At 34.1% G+C, this 12,159-nt stretch overlaps 1 protein-coding gene across 18 annotated transcripts in view; it reads left to right on the top strand.

The window, feature by feature from the left end:
- The window catches only part of LOC105219831 (uncharacterized), a 184,947-nt gene that overhangs the window by 77,725 nt on the left and 95,063 nt on the right, over positions 1 to 12,159 (top strand). For 13 of the 18 annotated variants that reach the window (XM_054227171.1, XM_054227172.1, XM_054227188.1 and 10 more), the window contains 3 exons: positions 8,514 to 8,645; positions 10,233 to 10,604; positions 11,099 to 11,425. The exons of 2 other annotated variants lie outside the window; for them this stretch is intronic. In XM_054227171.1, the coding sequence (XP_054083146.1) occupies positions 8,514 to 8,645; positions 10,233 to 10,604; positions 11,099 to 11,425 (831 nt within the window). The remainder of the gene's footprint in view (positions 1 to 8,513; positions 8,646 to 10,232; positions 10,605 to 11,098; positions 11,426 to 12,159) is intronic. 3 more of the 18 variants (XM_054227176.1, XM_054227189.1, XM_054227184.1) reach the window with 1 other exon arrangement.

Raw genomic sequence — 12,159 nt, 5'->3', positions numbered from 1 at the left:
CTTTAATGCGGCAAGTTTTCCACGCAAGCAAATCTCAGCCAACAACAACAACAACTAGTTTAGATTTGAGATTTTTACTTTTTGTGCGGAAAATACACGGCAAATTCCGGCTTGACGTGTCTAGCGCGAGTTTTTCTTATTGTTGTTGTTTTCTAACACTATACCGCAACTGTCACAAAGTAAAAACAAACAACAAACAGTAAAGAGTGTAGTGTAAGTGCTACTGCAACGGTAACTGCACTTCAACGTTCAACTCGCAGAATGCAAGTCAACCACGCAGTCGGCAAGCGTATACTCGTTCCATCACGCTTCGTGTGGCATGCAGCAGCAGCAGCGTTGCACCAACAGCATTGCTTATGAATATTAAATGTACACCTTGCTGAGCTATGACTGCCGCATAACGGTACACACGAGGCTATGGCCATGCAGCGAAGCAAAGAAAACAACAACAATAATAAGAATAACAACAACCACAAGCTTAACACTTTAAACCTGCATAGACACCTGTTCCACCAAATGCATTTTGCGCATTGGCGGTCACACATTTTGCCAACCGGCAAACAGCAGCAACAAAAGTGGCCATAAAAAACAACAAAAACAAATAAATATTCAAATCAAGTCTGCATTTCATGTTTGCAGTCGTCAACCAACTCAAATATTTATACAGTTATGCAACGTGACGCCCAGCCCCACTTTGTCTACTGCGACTTTTTACGAATTGAGGTTACACGCACTAACAGATAGTCAGACAGGCAGGCAATCGCGCGTCATTCTGGCATTCCAGAAAATCATGCAACAGGTGACAGCGCGCATGCGCGGTGACCTAGGAATTTCTTTCTACAGTGAAGACTGGAGAGAAGACTTCTTTGCAATTAGTAATTATTTATTTATCAAAAAAATAGTTGAAACCTCCAAGTCATATATGATTAGTATATATATACATGCTTAATACCTATATACTATATATCATACCTAGATATCTGTCTGTAAATTCGCACAATTAACCCACACTCTGCACATCTAACGCTGTTTGCGAGTTCACAACGAATCACGCAAATTGCGCTTGACCTACAAATCCAACAAGTTTCATTACAAAAACAAATCCAAAACATTAGCGAATGCATAACAGTTTCCTGTGCAACAAAGCTGCAGCGATAGATGAGTTATAAATTCGAAAAAAAAAATGTATGAATATATAAAAGCCAACAACAAAAACTACAACAAACAAATTAGGTAATTAAGGCACTATTAATAAAAATCTAAACTCATATGAACACTACAGGCATAAAAAACAACCCTGTGAGCAAATTTTTCGGAAATAATGCTCGATATGGAGCACTATTCGGTTGGTTTAGATCAATAACTAGAGCCTTGGTTACTTTAAATAAGGTTTGGGTACTCTTTTTGGACTCACTGAGTACCAGAAACCAGAACACACTTCTTGAATTCATATTTGGATTGAATTTGGATCTTTGGTAGAGCTTTTTTTCTAGTTTTTGTGGATCCATTGATGCTATCCGACAAATAGAGGCACATAAATTATCTCTTAAATGATTTTGGACAAAAATGTTTCAAAAATTTACTCTAGATTGCCACTTACTGTCAAGAACCGGGTCTTAAGTATGGCTAATCTCACTAACCTCATTATTTCTGAATTCAGGTGAGATCTTTTATATCTTGAAGAACAATAATTCTTCGGTTTGTGACATAATACTTCGACTGAGCAATACCCATTCGATTTGAAAATTTATCGAAGGGTTTTTCAAACTAATCTCAAGTTAACACCCAATCTTTTATCAGAACATAGCAAATTTACTGTCGGAAGTTGATAAAGCGAGGATTTAAATATAAAAACAAGTCTACTAGAATTTAGAAACGCTCAATTTTTCGAATAAAATTTCCAAAGAAAGAAACATCGGCACGCAATATAAAAATATCACCTAAAGCCTCAAAATTATTCCTACAAGGCATGCTCACACTCATAGCTGTTTGCGCATCACACATGGTCAACATGCATGCTGCTACTGTAATGAGAAGTAAATGACCGGAATAGAGTCATAAAAGCCCACTGAGCTCATTTCAAAGTCATTTTTTTTGCTAACTAAAAAGGTCGCTTAGTAGAAAAAAGAACACAAAAAGACAAGCGAACAACTGCAACAGAGCAGAACTAGGCAATACAGTGAAAAACATGCCGCCTGAGACAAATCTGATGATGAGAAAAATTAAGCTGGAAAGCTTGCCGCAAGCAAGTCGACATTAACTTAACGACCGAAAATCCCACTAAATGGCAAAGAAGACGCCACAGAACTTAGTTTCCAATATGGGCATTGAGGTTGATGATTTGTAAATAAATAGAGGTAAAGACAAGCGACAATAGAGAACTGTAAAATATTTAGCAAAACAAACGGACATTTTGCATAAATTTAATGGCACAAATGATGACACTGCCGCGGGCGCAGAAGACAGGCCAACAGATGGAGTTGAAGCGATGAGCACCAGGTAGTGACAGTAAAAGTTGGCGGACAACAACTTGAATGTCTCACATTGTTGTTGTATTGCAGAAAAAATCACATTAACATAAGCAGCACCGAGCTAGCGGGTGTATGTGGCAAGTGTGGGGGGAAGTCACAGTCAAGTGGCGCTAAGTAAAAGCACACGAGCAAAATAAAAAAAAACACAAAAACAACAAAAAAGTGGTGAAAGCAAAGGTTAAAGGGAAACTAGACAATACCAAAAGCAGACTGACAGACAGACCGAAAGATATATGAAAGGCAAAGGAGCGCAAGCGTGCATGTTGCAAGATATACATACAGCGCTGCTTGCCACATGCATTTATTTGTGGCTAGCTTAGTTGAGTTGTCGTGACACGTTCTACTAAAAATGTTTAAATATAAAAAATATGTTATTTTTGTTGTTGTTGTTGTGGCGCAAAGAGCAGCACGATTATCACTTCAAAGGCACTGAGTTTTTGTTGTTGTCTTTGTAAACTGTTGTCGGCGCTTTTCGCATAGCAAATGAAATGTTGCAAGTAAGCATGCAAAAAAAACCATTTTTGGAGGAAAATTTACAGCAACTTGGCGTTGAGTGGACCGCTGACTGAGCGCGCGTTGCTTTCAAGTGACAATTAATTTGAATTTTGATTTACTCGCAAAAGTACTGTGAATCGTGGCAATGCTTAAGTGGTTATTTGCGGAGAATTGAGTAAAGTGCCAACACTTGCCACATAGGGTACTATGAGAGATTGTTGTTGGTGTTTTATTGGCGCAAGTGTGTCAGACTGTGTGAGATTGTGGCGCGGGATAGCGTGGCAGCGCATTTAAATGTGGCTGCAGCTGTGTATGTGCCACACAGTTCGGCATGCAAATTGCGGCACGTAACTGGGTATTTAGGTTTTTCACAACAAAACACTCGCACGCTGGCGCTTCATTTGCACAGAAATGAAATAAAAAGTTTAAAAATACAACAAAAATTTTAGTTGCAACAACAACGGCAAATATTTTGTAAATATATTCCACTTTTATGTTGCCGTTAACGCTCGCTTGACTTCAAATAAGCGTTCGCATGTTGTTTTTATTGTCTTTATTTGCCCTTTTTCGCAGCGATCGAGCGCTATTGATAAGCGGCAACATGCATGAGTTACAACGGTGTTGCAACTATACTACATTTTGGACTCATATGTATTTCGTAAAACAAAATAATTAGAATTAAGTGAAAAGAGCATCGGAATGAAAAATAAAATTAAAAAAAATAAAAATAAAAATTTAATACAATAACTCCCAATTATGCCACTCACAACTAAAGTCGCCTCACAGCCAAACTCTAAAAATACAACAAATATTTCAAAAAGCAATTAAAACTCTCAATTACGCCAGTTTATGTGGCGCTACGTTATTGACACGCACAATTAACGCCGCTGTTGCAACATGTAGACGCATGCAGCGTGCAACGTACGTGACTAAATTATATGGAAAATATTTCTTAAATGCTGGCAAACGTATAGATACATACATATATGTATAAGCATACATATATATTTTTATATTATAAGTAGTGTTTGCCCCCAAGCTAGCAGCTTCAGCGCTGCGCTTAAGTGTGCAAATTTACGCGGCTCATTTAATTAATGTGCCGCTAATGATGACAGGCCGAACGACAATCATTATGATTGCGGACCGTAGTGAAAAAATAGCGCATATTAATAGCTACAAACTCGCAGTAGTAAAGTCAAGTGGCAGCAAAAGGCAAAAAAAAAATGAAAAGAAGGTGCAAAAATGATTAATAATTCGCGAATATAATTTAAGACACAAATAATTAAAAATTGTATAGAAAGTAAAATAAAATGGAAACACAGTTGAATAAAAATTAATGTGGGAAATTATATACAATTTTAGATTTTTTGAAATAAATATTATATAAAAAAAAACAAAAAAAATCGATATGGCAACACTTCTTGAAATATCAAATATATAACTGAAACTTCTTAAAAACTTAAACAGAGACATATTTTTAGTAATGTATATTATATGTCTCTGTGATATTATTGTCAGTTCTAAAAAAAAATTGCATTATGTGGCAACTCTACCAAAAATATATCTTAGTTTTTGAGACCATTTAATTTTGATAGGTATCAATAATAGTAACAATTATTTTAATATTTAAGCCTTTCAAAGCCTTTTTATTTGATACCCCTATTGGAATAGTACTGTTACCTTATGAATTTAATTTAAAAAAAATTGCAAAGGTATGGCAACCTCGTTCAAAAATTATATTCAACTATAAGCTTCGTTATTTAATTTAATTTTATAATTTTACTTGAATGTTTCATTTTATTTAGCAAATTTTGTTGAATAAATTTTTTTTAATTAAGTGGCAACACTACTCAAAAATATTATTTTCACCCGTGGACTTTTCTAAACCATTCATGTGTGAGGCGTTTATTCATTTTGTACTATTTTATTTTTTCCTTAAATTTTGTAGGCAGGTGGCAACCTTCAAAACAGATATTTTAGCCATCCAAGTTTTAAACCGAAAACCTTCAAAATTTTTCAAATCGATTTAACCTTCACCAGAGTGAGAATTTCCCATATGTTGACAGCGTGATGAAATTTTGTTGCGCAACATTAATTTAAACTTCCCTCACCATAATTAAAGAAGTTTTATCTTAAAAATAAATAGCAAAAAAAAATCTCACCATCATCATCAGTTAATTTAAATCAATTTATGACAGATGCCAACAAAATTTCAAGTGAAGCAGAAGTGCGTACAAAGTTGTTGAGAAAAAGTAATTATAAAATAATAATAATTAAATTGGCTCCTTCCTCTAAACAAAGAAATAGAAGCCCATTCTGCAAAACAGCCAAAATTTTCAGCATTTTAAGGCATGCTTGATGAGTTCATGCGTGAAAATTAGAAACATCAGCAAAACTACTTGCTACAAGAGTCACGGTGTGTTAGGGAAATTAATTACCTGCGAACACAAATGCGGGTATGAAAAATGTCTGCGTAACATGCGTGTACAAGCGGAATTTTTTTTTCACAGAAATATTAATGTAAGCATGTAGGCATATGCGTGCTGGCAGCTAATCAAGGTCAGCGATGAAAACTTTTTTTAGAAAAAATCAAAAAATACATAAAAAAAATATAAAAAAATTAAATAGAATTTTTTTTTACACAAATCAAATAAGCATAATTATGTATAAACAAACACACGAAGTTACTAGGCGTTGCCAATTTTTTTTATAATTTTTCTTTATATTCTATTTCATACACTTCTTACTAAGAACAAATAAAAATTAAAAAAAAAAATTTATTAGCCTTAGAACATCACTGGCTCAGAGCGTAATTAACATAAAAAGCGCCAACCTGTAGGCTTTTTCTAAGCAAATGTGGTAAAATTCTTTTTTGCAAGTCACTATATATGGCATTGTATATGTGAGTTCAAAACACATTTCTTGGCACTTGTTGCCTTTCTCACTATGCTTAACTTAATTAGTGTAGAATTCAAAATTTCATGACTTACCCGCTTATACTTGGAGTTAAACTGCAGACCACCGGCGTTTTTACACTTCACTGTACACATATTCTTTTTACAATTCGCTGGCCTTACACTTCAAGTGTTGTACTCTGTTGAAAATGGCGCCCCATTAGGCGGCAGCGGCCTCTTTCGAGGTCAGCAATTTAAGTTTGAACAAAGTTTATTTTACACTTATAACATATGAACACGAATTTGTGTTTATTGTATAAAGGCAGCATCTTTGAAGGCGTGCAGGTTCACACGGCGTCAAACTGAAACGAGCATAAAATAGTTATAGACACATTAATTAAATTAATGGAAATTAATTAACAAAAATTGAGATTGTATAGACAAAGAACTAAAAGTAAACAGCTTGTGTTTACACAGAGAGCATAAAAATAAAATTACATGAAAGCCTAACTTGAACAATAAATGATGGGCTGCTTTAAGAACGCTGTAGAAAATAAATATTTTTTGACAAGAATACCAAAAAAAAACAAAATTTGGTAAAAAAAAAAGGAATTAAAAATGAGATCCCGAAATTTCGGTATTCATATTTTTGGGATTCCGAAATATTTTTTGTTGTAATTGAATTTTTTCGCGTTAGAAAAGAAAATATTTATTTTTCAACCATATTTATGCAATAATTACGAAATTTCGGGATTCATATTTTCGGGATTCCGAAATATTTTTTTTGTTTCAATTGACTTTATTTACGAAAAAATTGAAAATATCCCTTTTAACGATATTTTTGCAAGAAATCCGAAATTTCGGGATTAATATTTTCGGGATCCGAAATATTTTTTGTTGTAATTGACTTTATTCATATTAGACAACGAAGATTTCTTGTTTAATAATATTTATATAATCATTTCGAAAAATTTCGGGATTCATATTTTTGTTGTAATTGACTTTATTCACGTTAAAAATAAGAAATTACATTTTTTTATATTTTTGCAAAAATTCCGAAATTTCTAAGACATGAAAAATAACAATATTTTTTGTAACAATTGCAAATTTTGCCAATTCAACTATTATCCCACAGTTAATAAGCAAATTTCGCAAATCAACTCTATTATGATATGCTCTTTCCTTTCACACGCCTGTAAAATCGAGAAAGCAAAAACAACAAAAAATTGCAAAGAACATAAAATCAATTAGATGCATGCCATTTCCAGTAATGAAGAATGTCCAATCGAATAGCTAGCGAGAGAGCACATTTGTAAGACCGAAAGAATTTTAAGCGCCTATTAACCCTTTGAACTCTAGCCAAGCGCTGTTGTCTCAATAACAAGTTGCAAGCTAGAGTAAACTTGGCGAAAACAGCCAAATGCGGTAAAAGTATTTTAATGAGCTATGCCGTAGAATAAAAAGCGACGCCAGGCAATCGCTAATAAATTCATTTCGTTTGGGAAGGTGGGAAAGTTTGATAGCTACTCTGAAGGGGTAGTAGAGGGTTGATATATGGTGAAAAGTAATTTTTCTAAAAAAACAATGTGGGAAAATTGCGGTTTCTCAGGCGAAGTTGAATATCTATTTTTTTTTAATTCGAAGAATTATGATAAAAAAAATAAAAAAATATTCTTAAAATAAAATAAAAATTATTTAAACACAAATGCAAATGCAAAACCACCATACAGCCTTGAACCGCATGTCAAATAGCTGTTTTTTTCTAATTTTTTTTTTTCATATTTATAATTTGCAATTTGCATAAATTCACGCGCCACTGACATTGCATGCATGCAACAGGGCCGCCGCACTTGCCACAACATGACAATGAAGTGTCAGCGCACAAATCAGCATAAACAAATTGCATAAAAAACAACAACAAATAGCAAAAAACTCTGAAAGAGAAGTTGAAAAAGTAAAAAAAATTAAGAAATCACCTTCAATTTGCATAATCAATGCCAAATAATGATGCGCTGACAGGTCAAAGCTGGCGGCAATTACGCATGCGGAACAAACCAGAGACACATACAAACATACACACATATAATAGAATGTTGTTGTAATAAAATCCATGCTTTATTGTTGTTGCTGACATAAACGCATTAGTTGGCGGTGATGCATGAAAACAGCGGCAAATACAAAGACAAGTTTGTCGCTTAAGTCTTTCGTTTTGCAATGGTGCGTAAATAAGTGACTTATGGACAAACATACTCTGTCGGAAAACGCACCACAACCGCCATTGTCAAAAGTGATTGACGCACATTTCAACCTTAATTTATTTGTTAGAAATCAAAGAGAGAAAAAATAAATGAAAAAATGAAAAATCAAAGGAAAGCCATAAAAAATGCCTGACCTTGGCATTCATAACATTAATCAAATGCAACGAAGCGTTCCGCGCCAATGCCTAATCCCTTAAAACACTCACACTCATACACAACAACAACACACACACATGACGTAATTATTTATTAAGATTTTGCTACGCTTTAATCCGCTAATATATTTGCTTCATCACATATTGCTTCTTCTCCCTACTCACCCAACACTCACACAGATATCGATGAATGCCAAGATCCAACGATAAGAGCGCGTTGCGTCGAGAATGCCGAATGCTGCAATCTGCCAGCGCACTATCTCTGCAAATGTAGGGACGGCTATGAGGGCGACGGCGAGAAGCTGTGCACAGGTAAGTCAGAACTAACGAAATAATATAAATGCTTTCGGTGCTTGGGTTGACCAACTAAGAATTTTACGCCTTTTTTATAACCTTTTTTTTTGTGGAATAAATATTTATATAGGAAAAAAAATATTTATATAGGTTGGTTACAGGCAAAGATACGCTTATGGCGCTTAAGCGCATGCGTGTATTGTTTGGCAATTAATTATTATTTGATTTGAAAATCGACGCAAAGTAGGTAGGGTGTAGAATGTTTTATTTACTTTTTGTTTTTTTTTTTTTTTTTGTTTGCATATCCAATAGAATTTGTTGCGGTATGCACAGATTTAAAGGTTAGGTTCCAAGGTTAAATGAAAACTTTGCGGCTTCCAAGTGAGATCATCTGCAGTTTCAAAGTAATTTCAAGGGAATGTTTGTTCTTTTTAGTATTTCGTTTAGAACATTTCGACATTCCCATTTGCATGAGCTCACTTTTTATACGGCAAATAAAAGAACTTCTCTATTTCGGAAGGACTTTTTCGCAGAAAACGAAAACAAAAAAAATTTGTAAAACAATAATTCAAAATATATTTATATTACTGTAAGATTTCCCAGAAAATATTCAAAAGAAGTCGATAAATTGAATCCACAAGATTAAGAAAGATACTTTAGAATTGTAGTATATAAGAATTATCGATAAATTTTAGAATAAAAAATATTTATTTGGTTGGCAACAGTTGTATAACTTCCATTAACCGTGTTGCATTTCCAATATTATCGATTATTTAAAATTTATCGATATTTTTAAAATATGAATATGATCGAAATCAACTAAAATTATTTAATATTTTTAAATTAAATATTGCTTAAATATGTAATATATTTCGATAACTGTATATTTAAACTTTGCTACGCAATATTTTATCAGAATTCATTTATCGATAAATAAAGGCAATTTAAGTATTTCTGCAAGCAAAGAGCTTATTTAAGTTTTCAACTGAATTTCTGTATACTTTTTTCGAAATCGCACAATTTTAGTCACATACAAAAATCGACATCATTAATTTATCGATAACAATGAAATTCTAAACGATTAATTTCAGAGGAAAAAAATATTTTTTGAAACTTTTGTGAATATAAATACTTTATACTTCGCCAAGCAAAACTCTTTTTATATTATCAATGACCTTCTAGAACGTAGTAAAAATTATATTTAATATTATATACAAAGGTTAACTAACTTTCGGATTTCATTGTTTAATATTTCGTTAATCGATTTCCAAATTTTCGATATATCAAAGGCATAGTAATAATAAAAAAATCGATTTTTCGATAAATATTGTTATCGATTATACGTAAGAAATTCAGCAGTTAGTAGATCAGTACATAGAAGTAATTATTTTTATGTAAACTCTAGATATTTTTCAAATAGAAAGATTTGAAATTGATCTTATTGTACTATAAAGCTTTTAAGCTTCCCTTTGAGCTTTTTTCTATAAATATCTAGCTTAGTTATTTCAACATTATTATAACGCCATTATTTTTTTAATATCCTATTCCAATAAAATAAATTTCTTTTTATTTATCCAACATTTTCACTTTCTCAACCCCCCATAGACCTCGACGAGTGCCAAAGCCCCACTGCCTGCGGTACTGGTGCGCAATGCATCAACACACCCGGCAATTACACCTGCGCATGTCCCGACGGCTATCATGGCGATCCATATTACAGCTGTTTGGACATCGACGAGTGCACACATCCGAATGCCTGCGGCCCAGGCGCCATCTGTACGAACCTCGAGGGCGGTTATCGCTGCGACTGCCCAGAAGGTTACGACGGTGATGCGCGCTCGGCCAACGGCTGTGCCGATTTTGATGAGTGTGCGCGTTCGCCATGCGGCCGCAATGCACAGTGTTTGAATACGGACGGTAGCTTCAAGTGTATCTGCCCCGATGGCTATGCGGGTGATCCCAGTCAAGGTTGTGAAGGTAAGTGTCGCAAAATTGTAACAGCAATTATTTTCTTGATCGAAAACTCAAGACTGAGTATATGGTATTCATTTGTTATTCTTTTTTTATGTATTTGCATCCCTCACGGAAAAATCGAAAAAAAAACAAATATTTTAACCATTGCACTTTCACGCGCATACAAACACCAAATTCGAATAAAAACATATGTTAATAACAACAACAATGAACACTAATTGTTAACCACGGTGGCACAAAAACCATAATTTCACCAAACAAAATGTTTTTGCACACTTACATACAAAAAATAAAATAATAAAAAACGTAACAACAAAAACAACACGCAAAAATGCATTTAACAACTAAAACGCCAACAACAAACAAAAACAAAATTGAACACATTTTGGTGCAAATTTTTTAACCAAACAAACACCCAAATCATAAACGCACCGCACACACACATCTCGACGTCGCCACATTATCACTCGTGCTCATTCGTGTTACATCGTACGTAGACGTCGACGAGTGTTCCACTAACAATCCATGCGGTTTGGGTGCTGAATGCGTGAATATTGGCGGTAGCTTTGCATGCAACTGTCCGCCTGGCTATGCGCTCGAATTCGAACGGGAGTATAGTCTGGGTGGCGGCGGCATTTATGGCGGCAACGGCACAACACTAAGGGTAACTGGCGCCGGTTTAGCTTGTGTCGATATAGATGAATGTAATATGGATGATGGAGTGGCCAAGTGTGGCACGAACGCAAAATGCATTAACTTTCCGGGTTCATATCGTTGCTTGTGCCCGAGCGGCTTTCAAGGACAGGGGTATTTGCATTGTGAAAGTTAGTATCGCTTTATGGTAGTATTTGAATAGTAGTAAGCTTTTGCATATATTTACATGTTGAAAGCTTGCAAGCTTTTTTCGTGAAAGCTCAAAATTTAAACGCAATAAAAATCAACAAAGCTCACACTCTTAAAAAGCGTATGAGCGTTTTCAAAATTATACTAAACGATAGCTTGCAAGCTTTACACACATCACACTTTAAGCCTCTAATGCGATGTTTTATACAAACTTTGTAAGCTTTTTATATGCTTTCCTACACTACCAACACTTTTTAAAACTTACTACCCAGCAAACTAAAAGCTTTCATTGACTTACATAAAAGTTTTTTTCAAAAATAATTTTTTAATGAAAATTATTGCATTAAAAAGCTAATATGTCTAATACAAAATTTCCCAAAAAAGAGTTTTTGAGTCTTAAGCCTATTTAGCACTCATATCGAGCTTTCCAAAAGCTTCTAGGATCACATTGTGAAAACACTCCCTACTAAACGTTTCTCAGTTCACATTGTAAAAGCTCTCTCCCACTCTGGGGTATTTGAAAAAAAATAACAGAAATGATAAACAGAGCTTTTCAGGCACTTACACAAAATTACAACAATATTATTCCGTCGGTTTTCGAAGTACTTATCAAGACTCGAATTTCTCAAATAGAAATATTTTCAAGAATTATTTAAATTCTCTAAAATTTTATATATTTTACTTACAATTAGAAAAACTTATGAAAGCTCGTCTA

The sequence above is a fragment of the Zeugodacus cucurbitae genome, chromosome 3 (assembly GCF_028554725.1).
Source record: "Zeugodacus cucurbitae isolate PBARC_wt_2022May chromosome 3, idZeuCucr1.2, whole genome shotgun sequence".
Classification (NCBI taxonomy): Eukaryota; Metazoa; Arthropoda; class Insecta; order Diptera; family Tephritidae; genus Zeugodacus; species Zeugodacus cucurbitae.
Note: the sequence above shows the minus strand (reverse complement) of the source record. Positions and strands in the feature narration are given on the sequence as shown.